Here is a 26,503-nt window from a genome sequence, read left to right as displayed (position 1 = left end):
TTGCCTTGACAGTGAAGTAAGACAATCAATGCAGACAGACACATGAACATAGTGCCTGGCACAAAATCTAATCCGTAGGATTGGTTCTTTGAAAGAATGAGGGAGTCTGAAGGCGGATTTGCCTATAAATGGCTACTAAAAGACCAGGGCTCAAATACTTTCTATTTATCCTTCCTTTGGGACTCCCTCTTTTCCATCCCTGCTGCCCACCATCTTGATAGGACGAGTAACCAAGAAAGCACTTCTCCCAGGATTCTGAGTCCTGCCTTCTTCCTTAGCTCTGTCTCCGTGATGGCGCATGGTAGTGGGTGAGCTGGAACAAGAGGAAGAACAATTGAAAACAAGAGTCACCACACTGCCCTTAGCCGTGTCCTTTTCCATAGTGTTGGCATTTAACTCTATTGCCATTTTTCAGAAATGTTATTACTCCACAACGAATAGAATACCCAGCGTTCCTGTCTCCAGAATTTAATGTCACCGTCGGGGCTGCTGAAACCAGCCAGGCAACCGTGGTGCAGCTTGAAAAACTCCGTGAGAAACCCCGGGAAAGGTATGGGGTTCCTTTTATTTACTTGTGGTTTAGATCATTTCAAATTCCTTCAATTGAGCCACGAGCTTTCTGCTGGCCTAGGAATGCTCACTGTGACATTGTTCCCTGTGTTCATATGTCTCCATAAATTAGATACTTTATCACAGCCAAAAAGGAGGGGAAAACGCGTTCACAAGAAGGAAAGCCACTTCCTTCACTCGCCTGCTCTGTAGTCTCTAATGCTGTTTTTCCTCGTCATCTTTTCTCTGCCAGTCTATGTGTTTCCTTCTCACGTATAGCCCACCTTGCTGACTCTTTCTTTCTTTCTTTTAAATCTGTTGCTGAACTAATTCAAACTTGAATTCTAGTTATTTTCTTTCTCAGCTATAGTTTCCATTTATTTGTATGGCTCCTTCCACTTTGCCCAAATCCTCAGCCATGTCTTCAAATTCTTCAATCATATATGAATCTTTGTGTTAAGTAGTCCAGAGCTTGGTTTGGTACAGGCAGCATGGCTTAATCTGTAGATGTTTATTTCTTCTCATTCTGGAAGCTAAGATGCCCAGCAACATGACACTAGCTGAAGCCATTTCAAGATTTATAATTTAATACGTATTTGTTTACCCTTTTCAGTCTTTAACCATTAGATTCTTATGGTCTTTGAGAAAAGATAGTATGGTTCTTAAGCCATCCCATTGTGTAGTTGGTACTTAGAGAGCACCTGGCATAAAATGCGAATTTGACCAGCCTTTGTTAATAGCAGGCTGTCCGATGGATTACAGGACAAAAGTGTGCTCCCTGGCTGCCCAGCTCACACTAGTGAGGAGACGGAGATGGAGAGCTAACATGTGCACAGACTCACTTCTACATAGGCTCTCCTAGATTACCTCAGACCATCACACTGCACAACAGCAGCCAAGTCTGGGGGAAATATGTCTTGAAATTTTCTTTGAAGGCAATGTCATAAAAGCAGCTAGCATTCACTGATACCAGATTCCAGGAAACCCAGAGGCCCAGAGCTGTTGAGTCCACTGTCCAGTGCCATATTTTCAAGGGACTCAGTGGTAGTCAAGGTGGTCAACAGCTGAGCAGAGCTAAGATTGATGTACAGAAAAGAAGAAACAGAGTTCATTGTACCCCAAAGTACAGTGTAGTCCACGGATGGCAGGCTTCATAAATACCCAGCCTTCTGCTGGGTCAACCACGACCTATGACAGAGCAGCTGCATCTTTAAATACATGCCCTAGCCGCCATGGGTGCCTACTACTGGCTCTCTTCTGCCATTAGATGAGTTGACTGCCAGACGTAAATGCATGCTTTTTCTAGAGGGAAAAATACACTAGAGCCTCAAATTAATTCTACAAATTTCCAAATACAGTGTCTTGTACCCAGAAAACAGCTATATGCAAGAGGATGTAATATTTCACACACGCACGCATACAAATACACACACACACACACACACACACACACACACACACACACGAGCTCAAAGTGAAAAAATACACTAGGCACAGACTTAAGGAGAACCAGGTAGCAGAGATCTAAGCTCTGAGCAGCCATAGTAGCTACAGATAAAACATTTAGGCTTCCCACTTTGATATCACACGTTGACGCCACTACTCCTTATGTGATGGAGGTTCAGGGCTGGACCTTGCGTTGTGCTGACTATATCCTCATAATGAAAGTTAATGTGTTCTGTCATATGTGTGTCCCCAAACTGGATACACGATGCAAGAATTGGTTCAATTTCGTTTAATTTCTTTGGTAAGATTCTTTTGTCATAGGGCATATGATATTTGCCTTTGCATGGTTTTAATTTGTTAGTTTTTGTTAGCATCTATACTGCATTTCTGGGAATATAATATGAAAATGTTATTCTAATTCTACCATTTCATTTTCATTCATTACGTGGAGTAATTTAGTAACTCTCCTTCCTGACTGCGCAGTGTTGCATCCCCTATCGGGAAGAGAGGCGAATGACTCTTTCTCCTTCAGTCACCTAGTTTTCAGAGTTGGTTTCCGATTATCCTTCAAAAGCCATGCCACTACTTGCCTGTTGCTGTATTAAAAATCACCCTAGCCTGGTGTGGTGGCACATACCTTTAATCCCAGCACTCGGGAAGCAGAGGCAGGCGGATCACTGTGAGTTCGAGGCCAGCCTGGTCTACAAAGCAAGTCCAGGACAGCCAGGCTACACAGAGAAACTCTGTCTCGGAAAACCAACCAACCAACCAACCAACCAACAAACAAAAAAACAACAAAAACCCACCCTAAATGCAGGCATATTGCATATTTCTGTAGACTGACTTTTTATTTTTTGCCTATTGGCTGGGCTCAGCTGTGCAGTCAGATGACAGCAGAACTAGAGGAAGCACGGAAGCCTTTGCCCGTCCACATGCCAGCTGGTGGCAGCGGGCAGCTAGGAGGACCTGAGTTTCCCAGGTGGCTCCTGGTAGGCTGTCCTGGCTTCATTACAGAACGCCATTCTGAAAGCAGCAGTGATGGGGGGCACGCGCCACTGTGCAAGTGCCCCTCATACTTGTGTTTATGTCACACTGATGCCCTTGGCCAAGGCAAGTCTCATGGCCATCACTGGGAATGCCTACCTGAGTTCTAGACTCAGACTTGTGAGGAGAAAAGTAGCTAAGACATTTTGTGGTCAAAACAGTGCTCCCTGAATTCTTATATGTATATGGACATCCTCATTTCTGATGTTTTGGTTTTAAGGGAAGTTTTACATACTTTGCTATAAGGTTTGTTATAAAGACCACCCATTGGACTTTTGGTTTCTACTTGTAGTCCATCACTTTCTGCAGGGATTTATGCATCACCGTCTTGAGCTCAAGCAATGCATTGCAATTTACCAATATAACATGCATTATATAAGTTAAGAAGCAAAAATCTTTTTAAAAGAAAAAAGTGCATTTTCTTGATAAAAATGTTATTTATACATCCAGTGACAAAAAGTATGGCTATCTAGGGCTACAGACCAGGTGTGTCCCCACCACCCCAGGCTTTGTTCCTGTTATCTGTGTTGCTGGGGGTTGAACACAGGCTCTCAAGCATGCTCGGCAAAATCACAGCCTTCTCCATGAGTATGTTAAAGTGTGACGTAACAGCGTTAAAGTGGGAAACACTGGGGTTAGATTAGGCTTGAGGCTGAGGCCCTCATGATGCCATGCGTGCCCTTAGAAGAGCTACAGAAAGAGGAGAAGACACAGTGTCCAAGTGTGTCTGTCCCTCCACTGTGAGGCTATCACATGATGACCACCTGAAGCCAGGAAGACTCTCAACAGGATCTGGGTCTCAGACAGCCCAGCCTTGAGAATTGTGAGAAATAAGTGTGTGCTGTTTAATCCACCCCATATATTCTGTTCAGTTATTGCAGCCTGAACCAACCAACCAAAACCAGCGATTTAAAACACAGAGAATAATACATGGTTGAATACTTCCTGTAGTATGTTTATAAAGCTTAAATAGTGATAATGGAGCTATTACCTGATTAGGATATACATCATCATCCCCAATGTTAGAAATGCATGTGGGTGCCTTTGTGAGATGGATCTTGTCCCTGATCACTTCCCATAACTGTGGCCCTTATTTCTGTTGTAATCATTTCTTTTAACTGTATCCTTAGATAACAAATTGTTACTTTGTCACTTTTGAAACTTTATATGGATGAATCATATTGTATTACTTTTCTGTGAATTTTACCATACATATTCTCGCCTGTTACTTGCTTTTTCTCATCTCTAGCTCATTACTTTGTTTAGGTTGGAAAAAATGAAAGAAGAATATAAAAATCTGAACACGTGGATAGAAAAATCCGAGTATTTAAAAAACCTTATTAATCCAAAAGTGTCAAACAAAGATTCTAAGGTAATTGAAAAAGATACATTTTTTCATATGTAGTATGCAATGCATATGTTTAGTAGAAACATGCACTAATAATTAAAATGTTTAATCAAATAATGGCTTAGTACGTTAAATAAAATGCAATTCACAGTTCATATTCTTTTCTATATTAACAATGTACCATTCAGTGTTTATCCATGACTTATAAGGTTCAATTAATTGGGCTGTTTAAAGCTGGCACACAGTGGCATTCAGCCTGCCCACCAATTGCATATCCATTCCCACAATCAATTTTAGAACATCTCCACTGTTTAAACACAGGGAGCCCCACAGCAGGAGCCAGTGGATTTTCAGTTCTTCCTTTCCCTCTAGCCCTCTGCAGCAGCCGATCTATTTTCTTCTGTATAAGTCTGCCTACCCCAGACGTGTCTTAAGAATGGAATTACGTAGAGACACGTGGTCCTTTGTAGCTTGCCCCTTTCTCTCTTACCACAATGTTTTCCAGTTGCAGCATATGCCAGCACTTTGTTTCTGGATGCACCTCTGTTGTATGTATATACCCCATGTGTTTCTCTGCTCAGCTGCTGATGGCAGGCAGTTCCTTTACGCTCTTGAGTTAGGGGGAAGGGTGCTGCTGTGAGCACTCGTGCGCAAACCTTTGTTTTTCTTGAGAAGGGACCTCTTGTTAGTGTTCCATAGTGTCGTTGTTGCTAGTGCTGATGCTCCTGGCACCCATGTGAATCAAAGGGCTGACTCACTGCATTCTGGGTTTACATTTCTCTAATGACAGATAGTGTGGACATTTTTTCATACACTCACTGACTATATGTATATCTTCTTTGGAGAAATAGTTATTCAAATCTTTGGACAATTTTAAAAGTGGGCTTTTTGTCCTATGGCTGAGCTGCAGTGGGTTTCTCTGTGTAGCCCTGGCTGTCCTGGACTCGCTCTGTAGACCAAGCTGTCTTTGAACTCACAGAGATCTGCCTGCCTCTGCCTCCCCAGTTGTGGGATTACAGGTGTGCCACCACTGCTCCTCTTGAAATCATGCTCCTTGCATTAATTTTCTCACCAACTCTTTCTTATCCTCTATGAAAAACTATGAAAGCAGAAAAAAACATTTTAAAATATTTTAGTATTTTGCCAAATATGTTTTCTTTTTTTCTTCTTATGTGTGTCTAGGAAAGTAATTCGAGTGAACTAAGTGAATCAAGTTCTAATTCACTGGAAGACCAGCACAGTAAAACACATGGTAAAAATCAAGTTAATTTTCATGTTTATTATTAAGATTATTAAAACAAGGTGGTATATTATAAAAGTTACTTACTTGCCGTAAATGAATTTCTCTTTTGTCATAGATCAAATACACAATTTATTGTTGCACCAATTACATTTGTATTTTGCAATAATCTCAAAGAAGAGGCTTGGTCCCTATTAGGACTTTTTTTTTAACTTTTAAAGTAGTATTTACTTTATGTGTTTAGGTGTCTGTATATCAAGTGTAGTCCTAGTGCCCCCAGAAGCCATCAGAGAGCATCACTTCCCCTAGGAAGAGAGTTAAAGGTGGTTGCGAGCTGCCATGTGGGTGCTGTGAACTGAACCTGGACCCTTTGCAGGAACAGCCAGTACTTACTGCTGAGCCATTTCTCCAGCCCCAGGAGTTTAAAAAAATGTTTTTTTTTTTTGCTTCTTTAAAGATAAGACAAGGTTCAATCTTAACTGTGATATTATAGAGATATTTTTGTTAAGCACTTTGAACTGTAGAACTATTGAGGTAGAATTGTGTGTGTGTGTGTGTGTGTGTGTATGTGTGAAATAGAGAGACAGAGAAACAGAGAGACACAGAGGGAGGGAGAGAGAGAGAGAGAGAGGGAGTGAGAGAGAGAGAGAGAGAGAGAGAGAGAGAGAGAGGAGACAGAGAAACTGTAGTAGAGGAAACTCAATTAGTATCTAATTTGAGAACGTACTTATTAATTATTAATTACTCCTTATTAATTGCTTATCAGTAAGAGATTTAAGGAATGAAAAGTGGTGTTCACACAGTCTCCTAAAGATCTCTCTCAAATTTACTTAGAAAGCAAGTTGAAATCTACCACTGTACTGTAAACACATGCTTATATATCTTGAAAGTCCTTAATTCAAGTATGTAATATAATTTGTTGCAATATTTTTGCTGCAACTTAATCAGCTTTTCATGCTATTTCCATTTCCCCGGCGACATCAACCATCTATACATATGTGTATCTCTGATATTTCTGTGCTAACTTATGTAGCCAAGCCGTTATATCCTCAACCTACTCTACATGAAACACACACGCTTCTCTTTAGTGCTGTTTTGACTGTTTGGTTGCCAAAGATCAAACCTAGGACCACACATAAACCCGCAAGCACTCTGCGGCTCATCTCCCTCCAGCGTTCCAACCCTCATGCCGTAAGTAAAAGACAGCACAGATCCTCTCCTCAGAATCCCACGCTGGGAAGAAGTAGTAGCTCTCCCTCTGTCTCTCTCTCTCTCTCTCTCTCTCTCTCTCTCTCTCTCTCTCTCTCTCTCTCTCTCTCCCTCTGTCTCTCTCTGTCTCTCTGTCTCTCTCTGTCTCTCTCTCTCTCTGTCTCTCTCTCTCTCTCTCTCTCTCTCTCCTTTTTGTGTTCTCTTTTACACTTCTCCACAGGGTTTTTGCATTCCATTTTTTTTCACATCTCCAGTTTGTCCTCTAATGACTTGATTCTCTTTTGGTATTTTTGAGCCTCCAGTGTCCCAGCACATACATGTCCCAGAACTATGTTCTGGCACTTTTCTATCCAGGACTTTTATAGACAAGTAAGCTGAAAGCTAAACAGATTAAATAATCAGCTAATTAGTGTTCACAGTCATTAACTGATAAGAGTTGATTTTGAGCTCAGTCGGCTTGACCCTAGAGCTCAAGTATTAATATTGCTATTTATATAATATCTTATGCACCACATTCATAAAATAATCTGCTATGACTTATTTTATATCTGAGACAACACATCTAGGAAAAACAAACTCAGGGAGGAATGCCATCAAGACATAAGTCCTGAGACCTTTCTGGTCATCTACACGTACTCCAATTCCAACAGTAGATAAAATAGTTCGTTTTATATGAAATCTAGAAACTCACTGATAGGCTCTCGCATCCTGCTATATTTTACACTTAAGACACATACGGTGGAAGTTAGGAAAGGATAAGATCATCAGCTAATATTATTTCCCTCAGGGCATCCTAAGACATGGGCTTCTGTCCTGCACTTAAGACTTAGCACACTCTAGATGCTTGAGGCACACTAAGAAGAAGAACAACAACAACAACAAATGGAGCCGGGATGCTGGCGCATGCTTATAATATGGTCATTTGAGTGGATAAAGCAAGAGGAATCAAGAGTCTGGAACCAATTTCTGAGGCCCTGTCTCAAAAATGAAGCAACACAATAACCCCACCCCCACCCTCCGGACAAGGAAAGCATGTGGCTTAGTCCCACTTCAGGCTCAGTAGAGAGTGACTGGCAGCAGCAGTGAGGGGATCCAGCTCCCAGCTTCTCCCTGAAGAATCAAGTGATGACGCTGCATGTCCCAGTGCTCTGATCCTTCCACAGGACAGGCTAAGGCCCTGGCTTTTACCTTGCTTGTGTGGCTGCACTGATGGAACCTAATACTTAGGGTCACTGAGAATAGAATCTCTGACCAGGCCTGTTGGTGAAGGTCTGCTGTACAGTGTCCGTAGTTAACTACAGAAAGATGCGACTGTTTGGTCTTATGTGAAAATCAACTCAAAGTCGCATGGAAAATGGGCCCATCAAGATGAGTTACCAGGGAAAGGTGTTTTCTGTCATGCCTGACAAGAATCTAAGCTATGTTTGTATCATAAAAAATATTAGTCAAAACTTTAATGGAACTAATAAGTTTATTATATGATGACAAAAGTGTCAATACACCGATAAGTAATTGTAAATATATGCAACCAGTGTCAGAGAACTTACCTATATGCAAAAGGAAATAAAAAGAGAAACAGATAGCAGTACAAAAATAATGGGAAACTGAGCTCTATAATAAATAGAATGGGGCTGGAGAGATGGCTCAGAGGTTAAGAGCACTGTCTGCTCTTCCAGAGGTCCTGAGTTCAATTCCCAGCAACCACTCGGTGGCTCACAACCATCTATAATGTGATATAATGCCCTCTTCTGTTGTGCAAGTGTAATTGCAAACAGAGCTATTGTATACATAATAATAAATAAATAAATCTTTAAAAGCATAAATAGTATGGCAAGACAGAAATTAACAAAACAGAATTTCATAGCACTGTAGTCCAAATTGACCTAATTTTAGCCCAAATGGGTATATGTACAAGATTCTACATAGCAGACATAGACTATGCATTCTCTTCAGGAATACATAGAACATTCTTCAAAGTAAAGGTCACTAAACAAGCCAACAAATTTGCAGTGGCTTACACCATACCAAATATCCTTTCCAAATACAATAGTTGCCTTCTTTTTTCTTATTTATTTATTTACATTTTATTTATTTATTTATTGGTTTTTCAAGACAGGGTTTCTCTGTATATCCTTGGCTGTCCTGGACTCACTTTGTAGACCAGGCTGGCCTCGAATTCACAGAACTCCACCTTCCTCTGCCTCCCAAGCGCTGGGATTACAGGCGTGCGCCACCATGCCCAGCTCCAAATACAGGGGAATGAAGGTAGAACTGATAGCGGAAGAAAGTGAAAATTCTCAATATGTAGGAATTTAAATTTTCATTTTTAACAACCAGTTAACCGTTAAATTTAGGGTTTTTTTCCCTACACCTGCCCTAGCTCCCAAATAATGAGATGGAGATCTGTTACATTTATTAATAGGCTTTAAAGCACTATAGCTGGGCAGATTCTTATCTATTCTAACCTGACTGTGCTGGCTTGGCCTACTTCCCAGCCACATGCCCTTTACCTGCCAACTAGTCTCATCCTGCCTGCTCCTGCTTCATCTTTTTCCTCCTGGAGACTCTCTCGTGGCCACTCTTCACGCCCTGTGACCTCCCTCTGCCACCCCCACCCCTACCCCATCCCCCACCCCTGACCTCCCTGGTGGGATTGCAGGTCCCACTTTAACTCTCTTGCCAGCTATAGGCTCTTTATTGACCAGAGATGATAGAGAACAGTTTTAGACAACATTGAGACAGCAGATTCTTCAATAGTAATGACAATATCATAACGTCAGCATTTAGCTCACGGAGGGTTCAGCAATTAACAATGGAATATACAGAGACAATAAGAATGAAGGCCACCTCTACAGTAAACCGCAGGATAAATGCAAAGAAAGATTAGAAAATGCCCCAGATACATTCAGTGAAGCAAAAGCAATGTTGAAAGGGGCATTAATAGTAAGAGGTCAGTTTTCTGCAATAAAGGCTGCCATAGGGGAAAAAGGAACTAGAAGGAGAATAATAATACAAAAATTGTGGGGTTGTTGGTGGAATGTAGATTGCCCTCAGGGACTTTGGGGACAATAAAAAGGCTACACAACAACTCCTACATGCTCCAATCCGTCATCTTATTTTTTTCATCTGCTCCCCTCATATTCCCAGAGACTTGTCAGCATGTTTTCACTAAGGTAGTGTTCATGTTTGAATAGCTGCTTTAAGTTACCCTTTATTTGAGAGGAGAAAAATGATAATAATAGTTTATCAATGTAATACATGTAAGAATTGCAATGTTATTTAAATAAAACAGAGTACTCATTATTTTTTTAAACAGATATCCATCACAGAAAATCTGAATCTACTTCAAATGAGGTAAGAGAATTTCTTTAAAAAAAAAAAAGATTTATTTAATTTTGTGTTTTGCCTGCATTTTCCAGACACATTCATGCCTGATTCCCACAGAGGTCAGAAGGCAGCATAGGCAGTCTCTTGGAACTGGAGTTAGAGATGCTTGTGGACCACCATATGGGTTCTCTGCAAAGGCAGCCAGTACTCTAGCCACTGGGGCCATCTCTCTAGCTCCAAGACAATTTTAATAGCTACCTGGGCCTCCTCTTCCCTGGGGAGCTGTTGGCCACCAACCCACGAAGGCAGGAGAAGCAGAAGGCAGAGTGCAGGGTGTGGAAGGCTGTGAGCACGATGGAGAATGACCCTCCGGAAACCACTTCAGGAAGATAGTTCAACTTTATTATATATATGGCCCTTGGGATGTGGGGGTGCACATAATTGGGGGGTGGGCACTTGCAGTTGACAGCATGATCCTATCATATGAATGGGAACACAGTACCTAATCATCCTATAGGTGCAGGAAGGGGAGAGCTAGCAGGGAGCTGTGTCAAGGGCCGTATGTCAAATGTGGTTAGGAGCATCTATGCCTAAAGATGCTCTCCAGATGAGATCAGGCAGAGAGGAGGAGGCCCGGCTGGGGAGAGGGAATCCTGCATCTATCGCCGAGCTCAGAGTGGCTATCCAGACTGGGAGGACTGCAGCCTCAAACGGCAGGGTCCTCCAACACTCATTGTTCTACGAAGGATGGAAGGACAGAGATACAAATTAAAACGTATCCCTAAAGCTAGTAAATTATCTTTGTTATGATAATATCTAGCCGGGTGGTGGCGGCACACGCCTTTAATCCCAGCACATGGGAGGCAGAGGCAGGTGGATCACTGTGAGTTCGAGGCCAGCATGGTCTACAAAGCAAGTCTTGGACAGCCAAGGCTACACAGAGAGACCCTGTCTTGAAAAACCAAATACATAAATAAAAATAAAAGATAAAAATGACAATATCTATACTGCTAGTTTTTTTAAAAAGATTTATTTATTTTATGCATATGAATGTTCTATCTGCATGTACACCTGCATGCCAGAAGAGGGCATCGGATCCCAGCATAGATGGCTGTGAGCCACCATGTGGTTGCTGGGAATTGAACTCAGGACCTCTGGAAGAGCAGACAGTGCTCTTAACCTCTGAGCCATCTCTCCAGGCCTGTTAGATATTTTTAAAAGTTAAATTGCTCTATGGAAACAAGCTTGAGCACAAAACAGTAACAATTTAGAGGGTATAGCAAGGAAGATGGGTTAACAGTGTTAAGGAAGAAAAGGAGAAAACCCTTTGAAATTTTACATAAGGTTTGAAAAACAGATGGCCTAACCACACTTTTACGTTCACCAGAATTGATTACCATCATGTGAACATTGTCCATGTACTAACTATACATTTCATAACAGAAATCAGTAAAAAAATGGAAGTAACTTACTATAATTTTTCATTCTATTAAGGAATAAATCCCCATGTAAATCAGTAAAAGAATAAAAGCTTTGTCTCTACTTTTTGATGCTACTCCCAAATGCCATGTGAAGAGACAGCACGTGCTGTTTTCCCCAAGGCTGGGGAAGTCAGATAGAGACTTTTATACAACACTGAATGCCTTTAGCTTGAGAAGCTAGCCTTCGTTTCCCCCTTCTTTGTATCATTTCACTATTACATTTTCCTTTACTTTGTGATGTAGTTGTGATGTTGTCCCCTGTGTTACTTTGGCACTGAAGTTTTCCTAGTTTCATGACATTGGGGATAGTGTGATGGTAAAACCTAACCCCGCAGATGTCCTCAGCGTGCCAGTTTCTGCAGTCCAGACACATGCAAGCCAGTGCTTCACAAACCGCCGCTTTATCGCATTGTGAATAATGGGCTGTGTACAGGCCAAGCAAGATTTCTCCGTGCCTTATTGAGAAACGTAATAACTTACAGATATCAGTGGTAGTATATAAAGGAGAGACATACCATGGATTTTAATTTATTGACTTTACTCACTAGTGAATAATGACTAATTAGGTTTATTCTGTTGCTCTTTTCTTTTAGTGGGTGCAGAGTGGTGAGAAGGAAGGCCTGGTAATCCCAGTTTTGAGGCTGCTGGACCAAGGTTACACAGAGCCTGCTCTTTATAAGGGTGGTGAATCGGCACAGCCAGCAGATGCTCTGCTGCCCCCTATTCATACCCTGCAGATAATAGAAGAGGATGAAGTACCACGTTTTCAAAGAACTTTTGAATCAGAAGACATGTTATATGAAGACAGGAAAAGTGTATTGTTTTCAGCGGATGAAAACCTAATCCCCAAATGTCCAACCATTTCTAAACTAGCCTCATCTCTACAAGAGGTAAAGTTGAGACGTTTACCCGTAAATCCTGAGCAAATAAGGAGGAGGAATTTAGGTTTTTTCTCCAACACAATGAGGTATCCAAGCAAATATTTTAACAACAACAAAAAGTAAGAGGGCTAGTTTGGGTTCCTGAGATTTGAAATGAAAAGGTGGCTTTCAAAGGCAAGATCCAACAGAAACTTAGCTAACTGTGTCTCCCCACAGCAAAGCTTCAGACAGAAAGACCCAAAATAATTATCTTTTAAATAAATTAAATACCAATAAATTCAAGTTTATTCAAATGCTTCTAAGTAGAAATGTGTCTAAATATATTAAATGTTTCTACTCTGTGTCTACTTATCAATTAAGGGGGTGGGGAATCTTTTGAAAGGAAAGCTGTCAATAGTATCTATTAATCTCCTGGGTTAGTGTATGATCTGCTAAAAAATGTAACCATTATACATATAAACCCAAAGGACATGTAAAAGCCTGAAAAATTATTTTAGTAGAATGAAACAAAACATTTTGCATCACAAAACACAGCACTCGTGTCCCCTTGTTTCAAACTTGTGTAAGAGTAAGGCACACTAGGAGAGCCTGTGTCACGTGGTGCCTCCTTTGCTGCAGTCTCTTCTCTCTGTCCTGTTTGAATCACTGTTGCTGACAGCTGTTTTCAGAGGCCTCAGTCAGGCTCTCTGACCCTGAGCACTCCGACAGGCTTTTGACATCCAAGTGTCTAAGCTGTGTCTCTTTATCCTTGATGGAATCAAAACATTGCTAAATTCCCTCTGAAATTTCAAAAGGTATTGATTGTATTAAATAAGTCTAGCTGGGAACTTATTCTTAATTACTTTATCAATAGCTTAAAGGAATATAATTTGAACAATGTTCTTCTTTACTTGCTGTGAAGGTAGAAGCCAACAGTAATACATGCTCATAAAAAAGTTTGGGAAAATGGAAAGCATCAAAGACCAGTTAAACTGGGTGGTGGCGGCGGCAGTGCACGCCTTTAGTCCCAGCCCTTGGGAGGCAGAGGGGTCTCTTGAGTTTGAGGCCAGCCTGGTCTACAGAGTGAGTTCTAGGACAGCCAGGGCTATACAGGGAAACCCTGTCTTGAAAAACAAAACAAAAAGACAAGCTAAATCCAAGTAGTTAGAATTCCTGTACTATGCTTTCTTTCAACCTTAGTTATGCATATATACTTTATTTTTCATACTTGAATCAAATTTATTTATTTCATTTGTATTCCTTCTTTGAAAATTTCATATACCGGACTTTGAGCATATTCACTCCTCTCCTAATTCCTCCGAGATCTACACCCCTTCCCTGCACACCCAATGCTGTGGACTCTATTCTTTTAAACCCGTTGAGTATAATTTGCACTGCTAGTGTACTCCTGCATGTGGCCTCCTACTGGAATGGGGTCAGCCTGTCAGGGCTTAAAAGACAACTGCCTCTCAGCGGGTGTTAGTGTCCAGCAGCTCTTTAGGTGAGGTGGGGCTCCATGCTTATCGCCGCCTAGGATGGGATGTTGTCTGATTGGAACTGACCTAAGTCTTCTGCATGATGCCATAACCTCTGTGAGTTAATATGTGCAGCTTCCCTGTTGTGCCCTAAAAACCACTATTTCTCTGTGTTTATCCACTGCCTCTGATTCTTACTCTTCCCACCTTCCCTTGTACAATGAGCCTTGACCCTTGGGAGGAAGGACCTGTGGTAGAGGACTGAACAGTCCACCGTCTGCTGGTCTTTGCACCTGGTCAGTTGCAGCTCTCTGTGTTAATCACCACACAGTGGAAAAAGAACCTTCTCCAATGAAGACGGAAAGATATAGTAATTTATGTGTATAACAACAAGACGTGGGGGGTTAGTTTAACACTGTGTTCACTTGGCAGACTGGTACTGTTAGGGTCTCTGCTAGGGCCTATGGACTCTCTCGGTGACTTGGTCTGAATATTAGTACCTGGTTTGAGTTTCAATTTATGGATCATTTTTTTTAAATCAGAAAGTTGGTGGTTACTCGTATAACATTGATGTCACTATCTTCCCAGTGGGCATGGCTAGACAGCTGCTTGTTACTATAGCTCACAGGGTTTACAGCTAGTTAATATCTCAATAACACTTCGTGTGCACAGTACCTTCTAACACTGAAAAGGAGAACATATACACGTACACATGCACACACTCACGCACATACACGTACACACACACACACACATGTACATGTGCATGCCATGCTTTTTATGACTCAGCACTTTCAACATGATGCTTGAATTTAGTCCCAGAGAATTTTAAGATGGATATTCTGATGATATTTTACATTTTCACAAAAAGCACATAAATATTAATGATCCTTTGAATAATGATGAAATTTTTGTGCTTAATAGTCATTCTTATTTTCCTACTGTGAATAAATAGGTCATGTTCTTTTTCTACATTTCACTTTTGAAGACTTGGAGGTTTTTCTTAGATTTTAAAATGAGTCCTTTTTAACTAAAGAATATTAACCATTTTAAAAGTCTGTAGCTTTTCTGGATGGCAATGGTGGCACATGCCTTTAATCCCAGTACTGAGAGACAGAGGCAGACAGATCTCTGTAAGTTTGAGGCCAGCAAGTTCCAGGACAGCCAAGACAACACAGAGAGACCTTGTCTCAAAAACCAAACTAAACCAAAACGAAAAGTCTGTAGTTTCCCATGATTCATAGTTTTCTCTTTGATTTATGTAGTCTATTCAGTCTGACTCCTAAAACATTCAGTTTGTGTGATAAGCTAGTCAGTTACTGCCGCGTGACAAGTCACTCCAAACATCAGTGGTTTAAAATAACCATTTCCTTATCTCTCACTGCTCAGTGCACTTGACTGGGCTGGAACTCACGGTGGCTTGCATACATGGCTGACACTCCAGGGGAAATGTGTAGGCTGTGGAGTCCTCTGCTTTGGTAGTCTCTCATATTCAATACTCTCTCCCTCACTGGCTCCCTCTTCCTGTACCATCAGGAATTACCCCTCACTCTCCCCAGGTGCCTGGTCATATGGTGTTTCTACATAGTCTTTTAAGAAGGCAGTTGAACTTATATGGCAATGCAGGCATTCTAAAACACAGAGGCAGAAGCCATAGGACTTTATAAGGTCTAGGCTTAAACTTAGTCTAGATTCACTTCTTCTGCATCCCAGGCTGATGAACCTTGGGCAGCACTGTCACCAGGGATCACATTAGAATGTGTTGCCATAGATTAGCTTCCCAGGAGGGAGCATCCCCTTTCCATGTACTCTCCCTTCCCTTCCCAGACCCTCACTCTCATGCTATTACTCTGAAGAGACTCAGGCTTGGAATACAGAATTTTAACATAAAAACCAGAGACACATGACAGGGTCCTCCCATATGGCTATTCTCAGTTATCTGCCTACCACACACAGTAGGGAATCAGGAACAGCAAGCCAGAAGACCCTCCGTGTCTCAAAGGTAGAGTGAAATGTGATGCACAGACTAGCCAACAGGTTAATGTTGCTCGTGTTCTCAATTGTATCCTTGGGTCTTGGCTGTATGATTTTTAATAAGAACTGACTTTTTTATATAGGTCAATGTCTGTGTTCAGTGTCTTTTTTGGAGGAAGTTGTTGGTTTAAGTTCTTCCATTCACTTTAAACTATTTCAGTTTGAGATACTATAATTCATATAAAGTGTGGGTTTCTGGGGTAGCAAATTATTTTCAAGAGTCAAATACCACACCCCATGTGTTTTAAGACAGGCCAGCATTTCCTTGGGCTGAGCATTCGGTTGTGGCAAAGTAGCCTGTGTTGATGAGCCTGTCTGGCAGACAGGGCCTGCGTAGCCACTTCAGAGCGTCCAGATAATGTCTGTTAGGCATCCGATGGCATCTTTCTGAGGTTTTAAATAGCATTAAAGCCTCATTGTCTTGGTTTTGACATCAGATTTCACCAGCAATGCTCTGGATTTGATCTTTGCCATGAGATCATTTCTTACTTTGAGACTCATTGACTGACTAGAAGTGTAAGCGCAAAACTCTTTTATTTTCCAAAACCAGTGAATTATGGTTCAGGGTTGTCTTCTGTGGATGTTGCTTCAAGAAGCAACAGTTCATCTTCTAGTTCAGTTATCTGAAGAATTTCGTAATGCACTTTCAGTATGAAACCTAGAGCTCTTAGGCAAATACTTCAAGTCTGTTTGTCACGTGACCAGGGTAAGCAGTGTTACCAGACTTGCTGCCCCTATGAAAAGTTGGTCCAGTAAAAATTACCTTCATATAATTCTCTTATCATCTAACTATTTTCTTGGGGACCTTTCAATTTTTTTTCACTAAGATGTACCCCCCAAATAAATTCCACATTTTGGGGCTTTTGCTATGTATCAGCAATCCATCTCTTGGTACCCATTTCTAAATAGTTACCTAACAACTATCTGAAAATTTAATGTCTGGAACCATTTTTACTGTCAAGACTTGATTTGTACTCTATACTTACCTGGGAAGTCATGTTTCGCCCAATGTCAGCTGAAGGAATGGCATCCTAGGGTTTGTCATCCCCGACAGGGCTGTTCCCTTGTCTGGTCCCTTATTGGAAATGGCTAGAAGATTGGCGCACTTAGGATCCTGGCATGGCTGAGCCCGGAACTCTTATGTCATCTCAGAGTCTCTCCCTTTCCACAAGTTTGTTTATAATAGGGAAGGAAGGCTTCTGCCATAACAGCTTAACTTTTTTTTTATTAGAGGCAGCTCATCCATGTCCATAATATGAATATTAGTCATCCTTCCATATGTGTATGTCACACCTGCATTTCAGCCAACTGCACATTAAAAATGTTCTGCAAAATGTGTCTGTATGAAGTGTATATTTCCCCTAAGCAATGCATATAACAATGATCTATATCTTAATATTTTGAGTGTTATTAACTGCTTAGCAAGATATGCAGAGGTTATATGCAAACACCATCCTATTCTGTCCAAGAGACTTGGGTATTTGAGGATTCTAGTATTTTGTGAGGGTCCTGGAACCAATCTCCTATGGATACTAAGGGACAATCATTTGGGTTTAAATATGCTGTAGTAAACTGACTAGTAGTCCCTAAAGATAACAAATCTTGATCTTTGGATCCTGTAAATATTAATCTTATATGACAAAGACTTTGCGAATGTGATTAAGGATCCTAAGGTGGGAAATAATGGTGGGTTAACAGAGTGGTCCCTAAATGCCATCATAACATCCTTCTAAGAGAGGTCAGATGGAGCCTGACACTCAAAGAGGAGGTAATGTTAAGGTGAAGCAGAGGGATTTGGAGACATCCTGTATCAAGTCAAGGAACACCTGTGCTAACCAGAAGCTGGTTGGCACGAGAATGGATTTTCCCTGCACCCGCCCTCCCCAGCTTCTACAAGAAGCATGACCCGCCTTATCTTGCTTTCAACCTTGAAAAACTGATTTTGAACTTCTGACCTTCAGAACTGTGAGAAAATAAATGATTGTCTCAAGTCACCGAATGTGTGGTAATTTGTTATAGCACACAAAACAAGTAGTGTATGTGTTAGTCATGTTTTCCATTGCTCTGACAAACTACCTGAAAAAAAAAATAGAGAAACTATGTACTTGGCTTATAGTGTTGGAGGTCCACAGTTGACTGGCTTCATTGCTTTGGTTCTGAGTCTCATGTCATTTATGACACTGCTCATCTCATGGCACAGCCAGGATACTAAGATGGGGGATGAGTTCAGGGATAAGATGCACCCTTCAAAAGCATGCTCAGCAACTGTCTTCAGTCAGACCCCAATTCTCACGGTTTCCATCACCTCAAAATAGTTCATTCAGCTGGGAATCAACACCTGGATGAGTTCACGTATTAGATCAGAGTTCTCATGACATAATCACCTCTCAGTGATGGGAGCTACTAGCTGAAGACCACACCTCAAACATTAAAGCCTTTTGGGAAACACTTCATAGCCAACCCATAACAGTGCTAAAGAAAAACCTTCTCTAGAAATATGTGCTAGAATTCAACCTTCCCTTCCATCTCTCCTTTCTTCACTTTGTTTACATAGAGAGCTTTTAATGTCTATGGTCTTTGGTTTTAGTATGACTGTGTTCATAGGTCACATCTTGGCTGTGTGGCAGATTGTAACCACCTTTTGACAATAATGGGTCTCTCAGGTACCAGTTTTCTTCAGTCTAAAAACAATCTGACTTTAAAGAGTTTTCTATAACGCTAAAGTCTTTATGACCCTACAGGATTTGGGAACTTGCTGAGTTTGGAGAGATTGGTCTACCAAGATAATTAACCAGGATAAATGTTAGTGTTTTGTCCTTTGTACCTCTGGTACGGATACTGATGAACCCTACATTTTTACATGTCGATAATTTCCTCTCTTGAGCGTCACAATAGTAAAGCTATTAGTGAAGAAAGGTTGGGCTTCTATCCAATAGCCCCCTAGACATTGCCACTCGACTCTTTTGTAAGCCAGAAGATTCTATCTGCTGTTTATTGATTGTAATTTATCTTTGTTTTTAGAAATTTTTTCTTTAAAAACATTTTTTTGAGTTTATAATTACATCATTTTATCTTTCCTCCTTCTCTCTCTGGACACTGCCATGTATGCCCTCCTTTATCTCTCTTAAATTCCTGACCTATTTTTCATTAACAGTTATTACATATGGATATTCTTATATATCCTTAAATATAACCTCAATCAGTATAGTGTTACTTGCATGTATGTTTTTAGGGCTGACCATCTGGTATGGAGCAACCAATTGATGCGCTGCTCCCTGGGGAAGACTGTTTCTCCCACGCAGTATTCCTCAGTATTGCCTGTGGTAGAAAACATTCTCAAGTTGCCTAGCCTAACCTAGGGCTCTTGTCACTTCACTTCTGAAATTCTTGAGTAGGAATGTGTGTGAGATTAACTTTTATTACGGAACCTCTACATACATCCTCATTTTCTTTTTATATATCTTGTCTTCTGTGGTCTTCAGTTTTAGTATGACCTTTCACATAAGCCTAAATTTCCTTCCCTCTTTATGTTTTTGAACAAACAAGTATAATAAAGCCCCATTTTGGCTTCTTTTAATCCATTGTTACAAAACTCTATCACGTAATTATTATTATTATTTTTCCCCTCTCCTCTGTGCTTCAATCTCACCTTTCAAATTCTTCAGAAAACCAGGTTTACTTCCTACTTACAAATCTTGCTGTACTGCACTTTTTCTTTGGGTTTGGCTGGGTGGCTTGGTGGAATGCTTAGTCCCATGTGGCCTTTAGACTTCATTGAATGTTATTTTTTTTAGGGCCTTCGGATAAGGTTCTCTGTAATGTGATCACAGCTCTTGCTTTGGGGGCAGTATCTCAAATTCGGATTTCATGCCAGTGTAATTTTTTTTATCTGTGCGCTTCAACACTGGTCAACTAAAAGCTGCAGTGAACCTAAGAGATGGCAGTTCTTAAACTATATTTTGTCTACAGTGCCAAATGCACGGAATTGCAGCTGACCTTCACATACAGTGAGGATGTGTGCCTGTTTTTTGGGTGAGGGGTTTGTTGCTGTTTTAAATCTAGGAGTATGGTTTTTTCACAATTTTTAAAGGATATTTTTGCTACATATTTAATTTTTGGTTGACAGTGTTTGTTTCCACTCTATTGCCCCTCTGGCTACCTTCTATTGTAGTGAGAAGTCAATATTAACTGTATTTGGTTCCTCATATATTGAGTCATTTTTCTCACCAAAATTCTCTTCTCCTTTCTGTCTTTCGATAATTTTCCAGCTTTACTAAGTTTGGGCAACAACAAAATGTTTATATGCTTATCGCATTTAAGGTTTTCATACATGTATAGTAATTAAACCAGGCTAATTAACATGCATGCCATTATTTCACATATAGCTTTTCATTGTATATATTTACAGTATAGAACCTACTGTTAAAAAATTTTTTTAAACCAACCAGCCAACCAACCAACCAAACAAACAAAAAGAACCTACTGTTATGGGACATATAATAGAAAGTATAAAGGTTATTGTTTAAAGCACTTAGCATACACTTACATAATTATCTTTTGTGGCAAGAGTAGCCACTCAGCATAGATTTCATGTGCAGTATCATATTTTCAAAGGCATATGGGGTTTTTATGTGTATGAATGTTCTGTGTGTGTGTGTGTGTGTGTGTGTGTGTACGCCCGCGTGCGCATGTGCTACTTGTGTGCCTAGTGCCTGCTGAGGTCAGAAGAGGGTGTCAGATCCCCTGGAACGAGGGTTAGGGTAGCAGTTGTGAGGCAGCTTGTGTATCCTGGGCGCTGAACCTGGTCTTCTTCAAGAGCAACAAGTGCTATAAATCCGCAAGTCATCTCCAGCCCCTGCAGCATAAGCTGATTATTTGCCTCTTGCGCTGTACTTTAGATTCCTAGCCATGTCGCTCTTCCATATCTACTACTATGCGTCCTCTCCTTACATCTGCATTTCCCATTCCCCACAGCCACTGCTTTATTCTCTAACTCTGTATATTACAATTTTTATTTTTTAGATTTCACATTAAGTGAGATCATATGATACCTTTCTTTGTGTGTTAGACACATTCAAAACTATGTATTTTAGGCTACTTCATCATATGGCAAGTGAAAAAACTCTTTTCTCAATGGGTGTGTGTGTGTGTGTGAGAGAGAGAGAGAGAGAGAGAGAGAGAGAGAGAGAGAGAGAGAGAGAGCACAAATCAAGTTGTTCATTTGACAGAGCCTTGGAAACTATTTTCCAGGCAAAATATGCCTTAAATGTCCAAAAATTTATGAAAGGACTCCTTTTAAGTTTGTGTGTGAGAGAGAGAGCAGGGAGAGGGAAAGAGAGAGGAAGAGGGAGAGGGAGAGGGAGAGAGAGAGAGAGAGAGAGAGAGAGAGAGAGAGAGAGAGAGAGAGAGAGAGAATGCACATAAGCTTATGTATACTTGGGCATGCATGTGTAGAAGTCAGGTGATCTCAGAAACATCATCCACTTCCTATAAGACAAAGCCTTTCTTTGGCCTAGAATTCACCACGTAGGCTAGGCTGGCTGGAAAGCAAGCCCAAGCTGTGCTTCCCCAGGACACAGCACTGTGCCCTGAATTTTTCTTGGGTTTTGAGGACTGAAGTCAGATTCTCATGCTTGTGTGGCAAGCAGTTTACTGAATGACCCATCCTCCCAGGGCCACATAGAACTCTCCAGGCTTCTATACGGGCGCCCTTCCCACTGTGCCTGGCTGCCTCAGTGAGAAGCAGCATGGGGGGCGGGGGGCGGCCTTCTTGCGTCTTCCTATATGATAAAGTCCTAAGAGGACATACTATATTATTTCCATTTTGCCATTCTTTTAAAAGTAAAAATAAAAACTACATAACATTCAGGTTTCTTTTCTCTCTAGTATATGATTGCATTTACCATTCTTGACCCAGTGATAAACACTATTATGAATTTTGTGAGGTTTCACTGTATAGAAACCTGTGAGAGGCGGCAAATATCCTGGCAAGCCAACCAGGAAACCTTGAAGGGAAAAAATATTAGAAGACAAAAGCCAAGGAGGTGTGGGAGTAGAGACATGTGGACGGGGCACAGCGGAATGGGCACAAAGTCTAACGGTAATGCCCATTAGCAGCCGTCTACCATAGAAAAGCCATTGAGCAGCCAGGTATACAAAAGACAGCCAGCTAATGGCACCTCCCTTCTGTCATCAGATACTGCAAGCACGGCCCCATAGAAGAAGCAGTAAAGTGGCAGCTGTGCTGGCTACAATAAAGACCTGTAGTGCTCAGTAGCCTGAATTCCCACTTGCCAAGGTTGATTGAGCTACTAACTGTCTAATGTCTGATCTGCCAGCAACAATGATCAGTGCTGAACCTCTCAAGACCGTGCCGTCTGATGAGGCTACAGCTGGTCACTTGACATAGGTTGATTATTTGAGAACTTCTTCCTCCTTAAAAGTATTGATAATTTAACACATGCAAATACTCAAAGAATGGACTTTCCTTTAGTTCCTAGTGGACCTAATCAGCAATGTTATTCAGGAAATTGCTGGGTGTGATCAAGTAGCTCATAATATCATAAAAATATTTAATCAGACCCAATTTATGGTGAAGAAGGTACAGAAGTGGGTACCATGTCTATAATCTAAGCACTTGGGAGGTTGAGGTAGAAAGATCACAAGTTCAAGGTCATACTCAGCTATAAAGCCTGCTAGAGGTGACCATGAGCTACATGAGACCCTTATCCTAAAAAACAAAACAGTGAACAATGAAATGTGAAATGACCTGTTAAGACAGTACAAATGCCAATTCATAGACGTACCTCGCCAGGTACACTTTTCTTTCTATAAATCTGTAACTACAATCAGTAGAGTACATGAGTCTGAGAATGAAAACAAAAGTGTCCATTTAGAATCATTCCCAGTGGCTCACTTGTTGAGGCTGTGTTAGAATTAGAAAATAGAAATCTGGTTGCACTTCAAATGGACAATTTGTCTCATACAATATTTAAGACATACTTATAAAATAATGTTTACCTGAAATTCATTTTAGTTAACCTTCCCACGTTTCATCTAGCAAACCTATCATCCGGATAATTTTTACTATCCCAGGACTCTAGAATCTGTAGGTTTAAAGTTCTTGGTTCCCAAATGGAGGACACTCCCCTCAGGAGATGAAAGAAGAGCTCCATTAAACTATAAGTTATGGCCACTACTTAAGCAATTCTATTATGATAAAGTGCCAGCAGGCATGGGAAATAGTGTCCGTCTTTGATATCAGGGCAGTGAAATTGACTAGCCAGAGCAGACAAGGCTGCTTACATATAGCGGGAGTGTAGAGGAAAACGTCAGACCTAGAGGAGGCAGGCTTTAATGTCCAGGAGCCTGTGCTCAACTGTGATAACAGACGAGCCGATTTGCCTCATCCCAGAAGGAGTCTGGCCTGAGGAGTAGATGGATGAGAGTGAGGTGACAAGAGGAGCGCGAGGCGGAGGTTAGGGATGTTAGAACAGCTAGCAAAGGAGACTATGATTCTGTTGAATTGGGACCAGCTGCAATGGCGGGAGCTACAGTTACTCCCACTAACTTTCTTCTAGATCTCACCTAGGAAGAAAGATCCTTTGGACATCTTGAGGCTCTGTACTCAGTGGATTCCCAAAATAAAAGAGGTAAATTTTTGTTAGATATTACAATTTGCCATCTGCATCTGCCTTTAGGAATGCAGGACTTGTTGCCAAGCTGATGGCATGCTTTGAGAAGAAAGCCTTCATCTTTCAGCCCTCTTTGGGAATTATTTTAGCTACAGAAAACCACTTTGTTCGTGCATTTGCTTATCCCCCACCATTTGCATTGTTTCTGAGGATCTACCCTATCTGAATACTTAATATAAACAAAGCTATTCAGATATTTAGCATTTTGTTTCTGGCCTTTAGCATTTTTATATGCAGATAATTTTTAATCTAGGTTCTTCATATGAGACAAGGCATGTCGTATGTGTCTTACTGGGTCTGTCTTATTGCATTCAGCCTAAACAATTTCCAGTTCTATCCATTTTCCTGTGAATGCCACGGGTTCATTTTTACTTTGTGAGTGAACAAAGTTCCATTGTGTATATATGTACCACATTTTCTTTTCGTTATCGTTGATGGGCATCTTGACTGGTTCCATTTCCTGACTTCTGTGAACAACACAGCTGCAATAATATCCGCAGATAAGCAAGACTTTTGTGGTATGCTTATAGAGTCTTCAGGTGAGTCCCAAGACAGCATGTAATGCTCAGTCGGAAGGTCATTCTGCTCTTCAGTTTTTGAAGTTTGCGTTTCTACAGAAATGTATACAAGGTCCTCTCTCCCCATGTCCACTGCAACAGTTTTGGTTGTGGTTTCTTGGCATTTACTGTTCTCATTTGAGTGAAGCTGAATCTCAAACTTGTTTTATTTTGCATTTTCCTGATGGCAAAAGAGCATGATTGCGCTTTTTCAAGTATTTGTTGGTCACTCATGTTTTTTCCTTCCTTCTTTCCTTTCCTTTTTTCTTTCTTGCTTTTTGTTTTGTTTTGTTTTGTTTTTGTGTTTTTGAGAACTGTCTGTTTATTGATTGGATGATTTGCTTAATATAAAATTTTAAAAAATACATTTCAGCTGTTGGTCTCCTGCCTTGTATGTAGTTGGCAAAAACTACATGCAATCTCTTCACCCTGGTGACTGCTTTCTCTGCTCTGCAGACTTTTCTGTTTAATGCAATCCCATTTATCAATTCTTGAGGTAATTTCCTGAGTGATTGGAGTCCTTTTCAGAAAGTCCTTGTCTATGCCCATGTCTTGAAGTATTTTCCTATGGTTTTCTTTAGTAGGTTCAACATTTCAGATCTGCATTAGAGTCTCTCATCCTTTTTTATTTTATGCAAGATTAGAGGGCCAAATTCCATTATTTTCCATGCATTCTCCCCAGCACCATTTGTTGAAGAAGCTGTCTTGTATGTTTTAACACCTTTGTCGAAAATTAAATGGCATTTGAGCTGGAGATGCTCAGCACTTAAGAACTCTTGTGCAGAGGACCTAGATTCAACCCCCAGCACCCACCACTGTCTGTAACACCGGGTCCAGGAATCTGAACTCTACTTCTGGTCTCATGAGCCACGCATATATGCAGGCAAAACACACACACAAATAAATAATTTTTTAAAATAGGTGACTATAGCTATGTGTTCATTTCTGGGTCCTTTGTTCTATTCCATTAGTCTTCATGTGCGTTTTTGTGCCAGTACCATGCTGGTCTTTCATGTAACATGTTGTGATAACTTCATCCTTGGTCTTTTTGCTAAGGATTGCCTTGGGTATTCAGACTTTGTGCTTTATGAATTTTAGTACTTCCCCCCACTTCTGTGACTAATGGTATTGGGATTTAGACGGGGGCTGTGTTGAATCTATAGATCACTTTTGCTGATATAGCCATTTTTACAATATTAATTTTACTAACACGCAAGCACTGACAGTCTTTCCAACTTCTTAGTGTCTTCAGTTTCTTCTGTGTCTTGAAAGTTTTCGTTGTGGAGGTTTTTAACTCTTTAGGTTTATTCCTAGATATTTTTAAGCTATTGTAAATGAGAGTTTTCGTCTCATTACTCTGCAAGTTTACTATTGGTATATAAAAGGCTACAGATTTTGTACGTTGATTTTGTATCCTGCTTTTTGGCTAAAAGTGGATAACAGTTCTAAAAGTTTGTGGTGGACACTTCGGAGGTTTTTGGGGTTTTTTTTGTTGTGGTTTTTTTTTTTTTTTTTAGAGTAGGATCATGTTCTCCACAGAACCGATGCTTTGACATCTCCCTTTCCTATTCATAACTATTTTCTTTGTTGTCTTACTTCTTTAGCTAACACTATGAGCACTATATTGGATAAAAGTAGAGCTGCTGGGCACTCTTCTCATCACAGATTTTAGAAGTGAGGGTCTCAGGTTTTCTCTGTTTAGTCATAATAGCGTTGTCCTATGTAGCCATTAGTATGTAGACCTGTGTTCCTTTTATTCCTACTTTCCTGTATGAATGGTGAGTCATTACAGACATCACAGAGGATACCTGAAAATTCTTATAATCACATGAAAGTAAAAGCAGAACTTAGTAAACCCCTTGAGATACAGCTTCTTTCTAAAGTTCAATGTCCTTGTTTAGACTCTGTTATATTTGCACAGTTACAGAGCTTTTTTCCTTTTGGCCTCTGGTGTTATTTTACTGTACTTTGATAAGATACAAGAAACCGTTTCAACTGCTTTGTATATGATCTGTAGCCCAGGGTGTAGGAGTTTAGGGAAAGTTCCATAGGGTTCTGAACAGAATGTGTATTTTATGTCTGTTGGTTAGAATATTCTGTATACATTTGCTAAGTCCATTTGATCTGTCATTAGTATACCTCTGAGGTTTATTTGTTGATTTTCAATTTTCAAGATGAGAACTGGGGAGTGAAATCACTATTATCATGTCAAGAACAATATGACCTTTTGTGTCCATTA

At 40.6% G+C, this 26,503-nt stretch overlaps 1 protein-coding gene across 4 annotated transcripts in view; it reads left to right on the top strand.

Moving 5' to 3' along the window:
- C2CD6 (C2 calcium dependent domain containing 6) overlaps positions 1 to 26,503 on the top strand; it is a 96,486-nt gene that overhangs the window by 30,261 nt on the left and 39,722 nt on the right. For 3 of the 4 annotated variants that reach the window (XM_084778650.1, XM_084778651.1, XM_084778648.1), the window contains 6 exons: positions 416 to 550; positions 4,306 to 4,411; positions 5,570 to 5,639; positions 10,153 to 10,190; positions 12,238 to 12,534; positions 23,594 to 23,665. In XM_084778650.1, the coding sequence (XP_084634776.1) occupies positions 416 to 550; positions 4,306 to 4,411; positions 5,570 to 5,639; positions 10,153 to 10,190; positions 12,238 to 12,534; positions 23,594 to 23,665 (718 nt within the window). The remainder of the gene's footprint in view (positions 1 to 415; positions 551 to 4,305; positions 4,412 to 5,569; positions 5,640 to 10,152; positions 10,191 to 12,237; positions 12,535 to 23,593; positions 23,666 to 26,503) is intronic. The other variant, XM_084778649.1, reaches the window with a different exon arrangement.

This window comes from Acomys minous (assembly GCF_964271855.1).
Source record: "Acomys minous genome assembly, chromosome: 4".
In the NCBI taxonomy this organism is placed as follows: domain Eukaryota; kingdom Metazoa; phylum Chordata; class Mammalia; order Rodentia; family Muridae; genus Acomys; species Acomys minous.
Note: the sequence above shows the minus strand (reverse complement) of the source record. Positions and strands in the feature narration are given on the sequence as shown.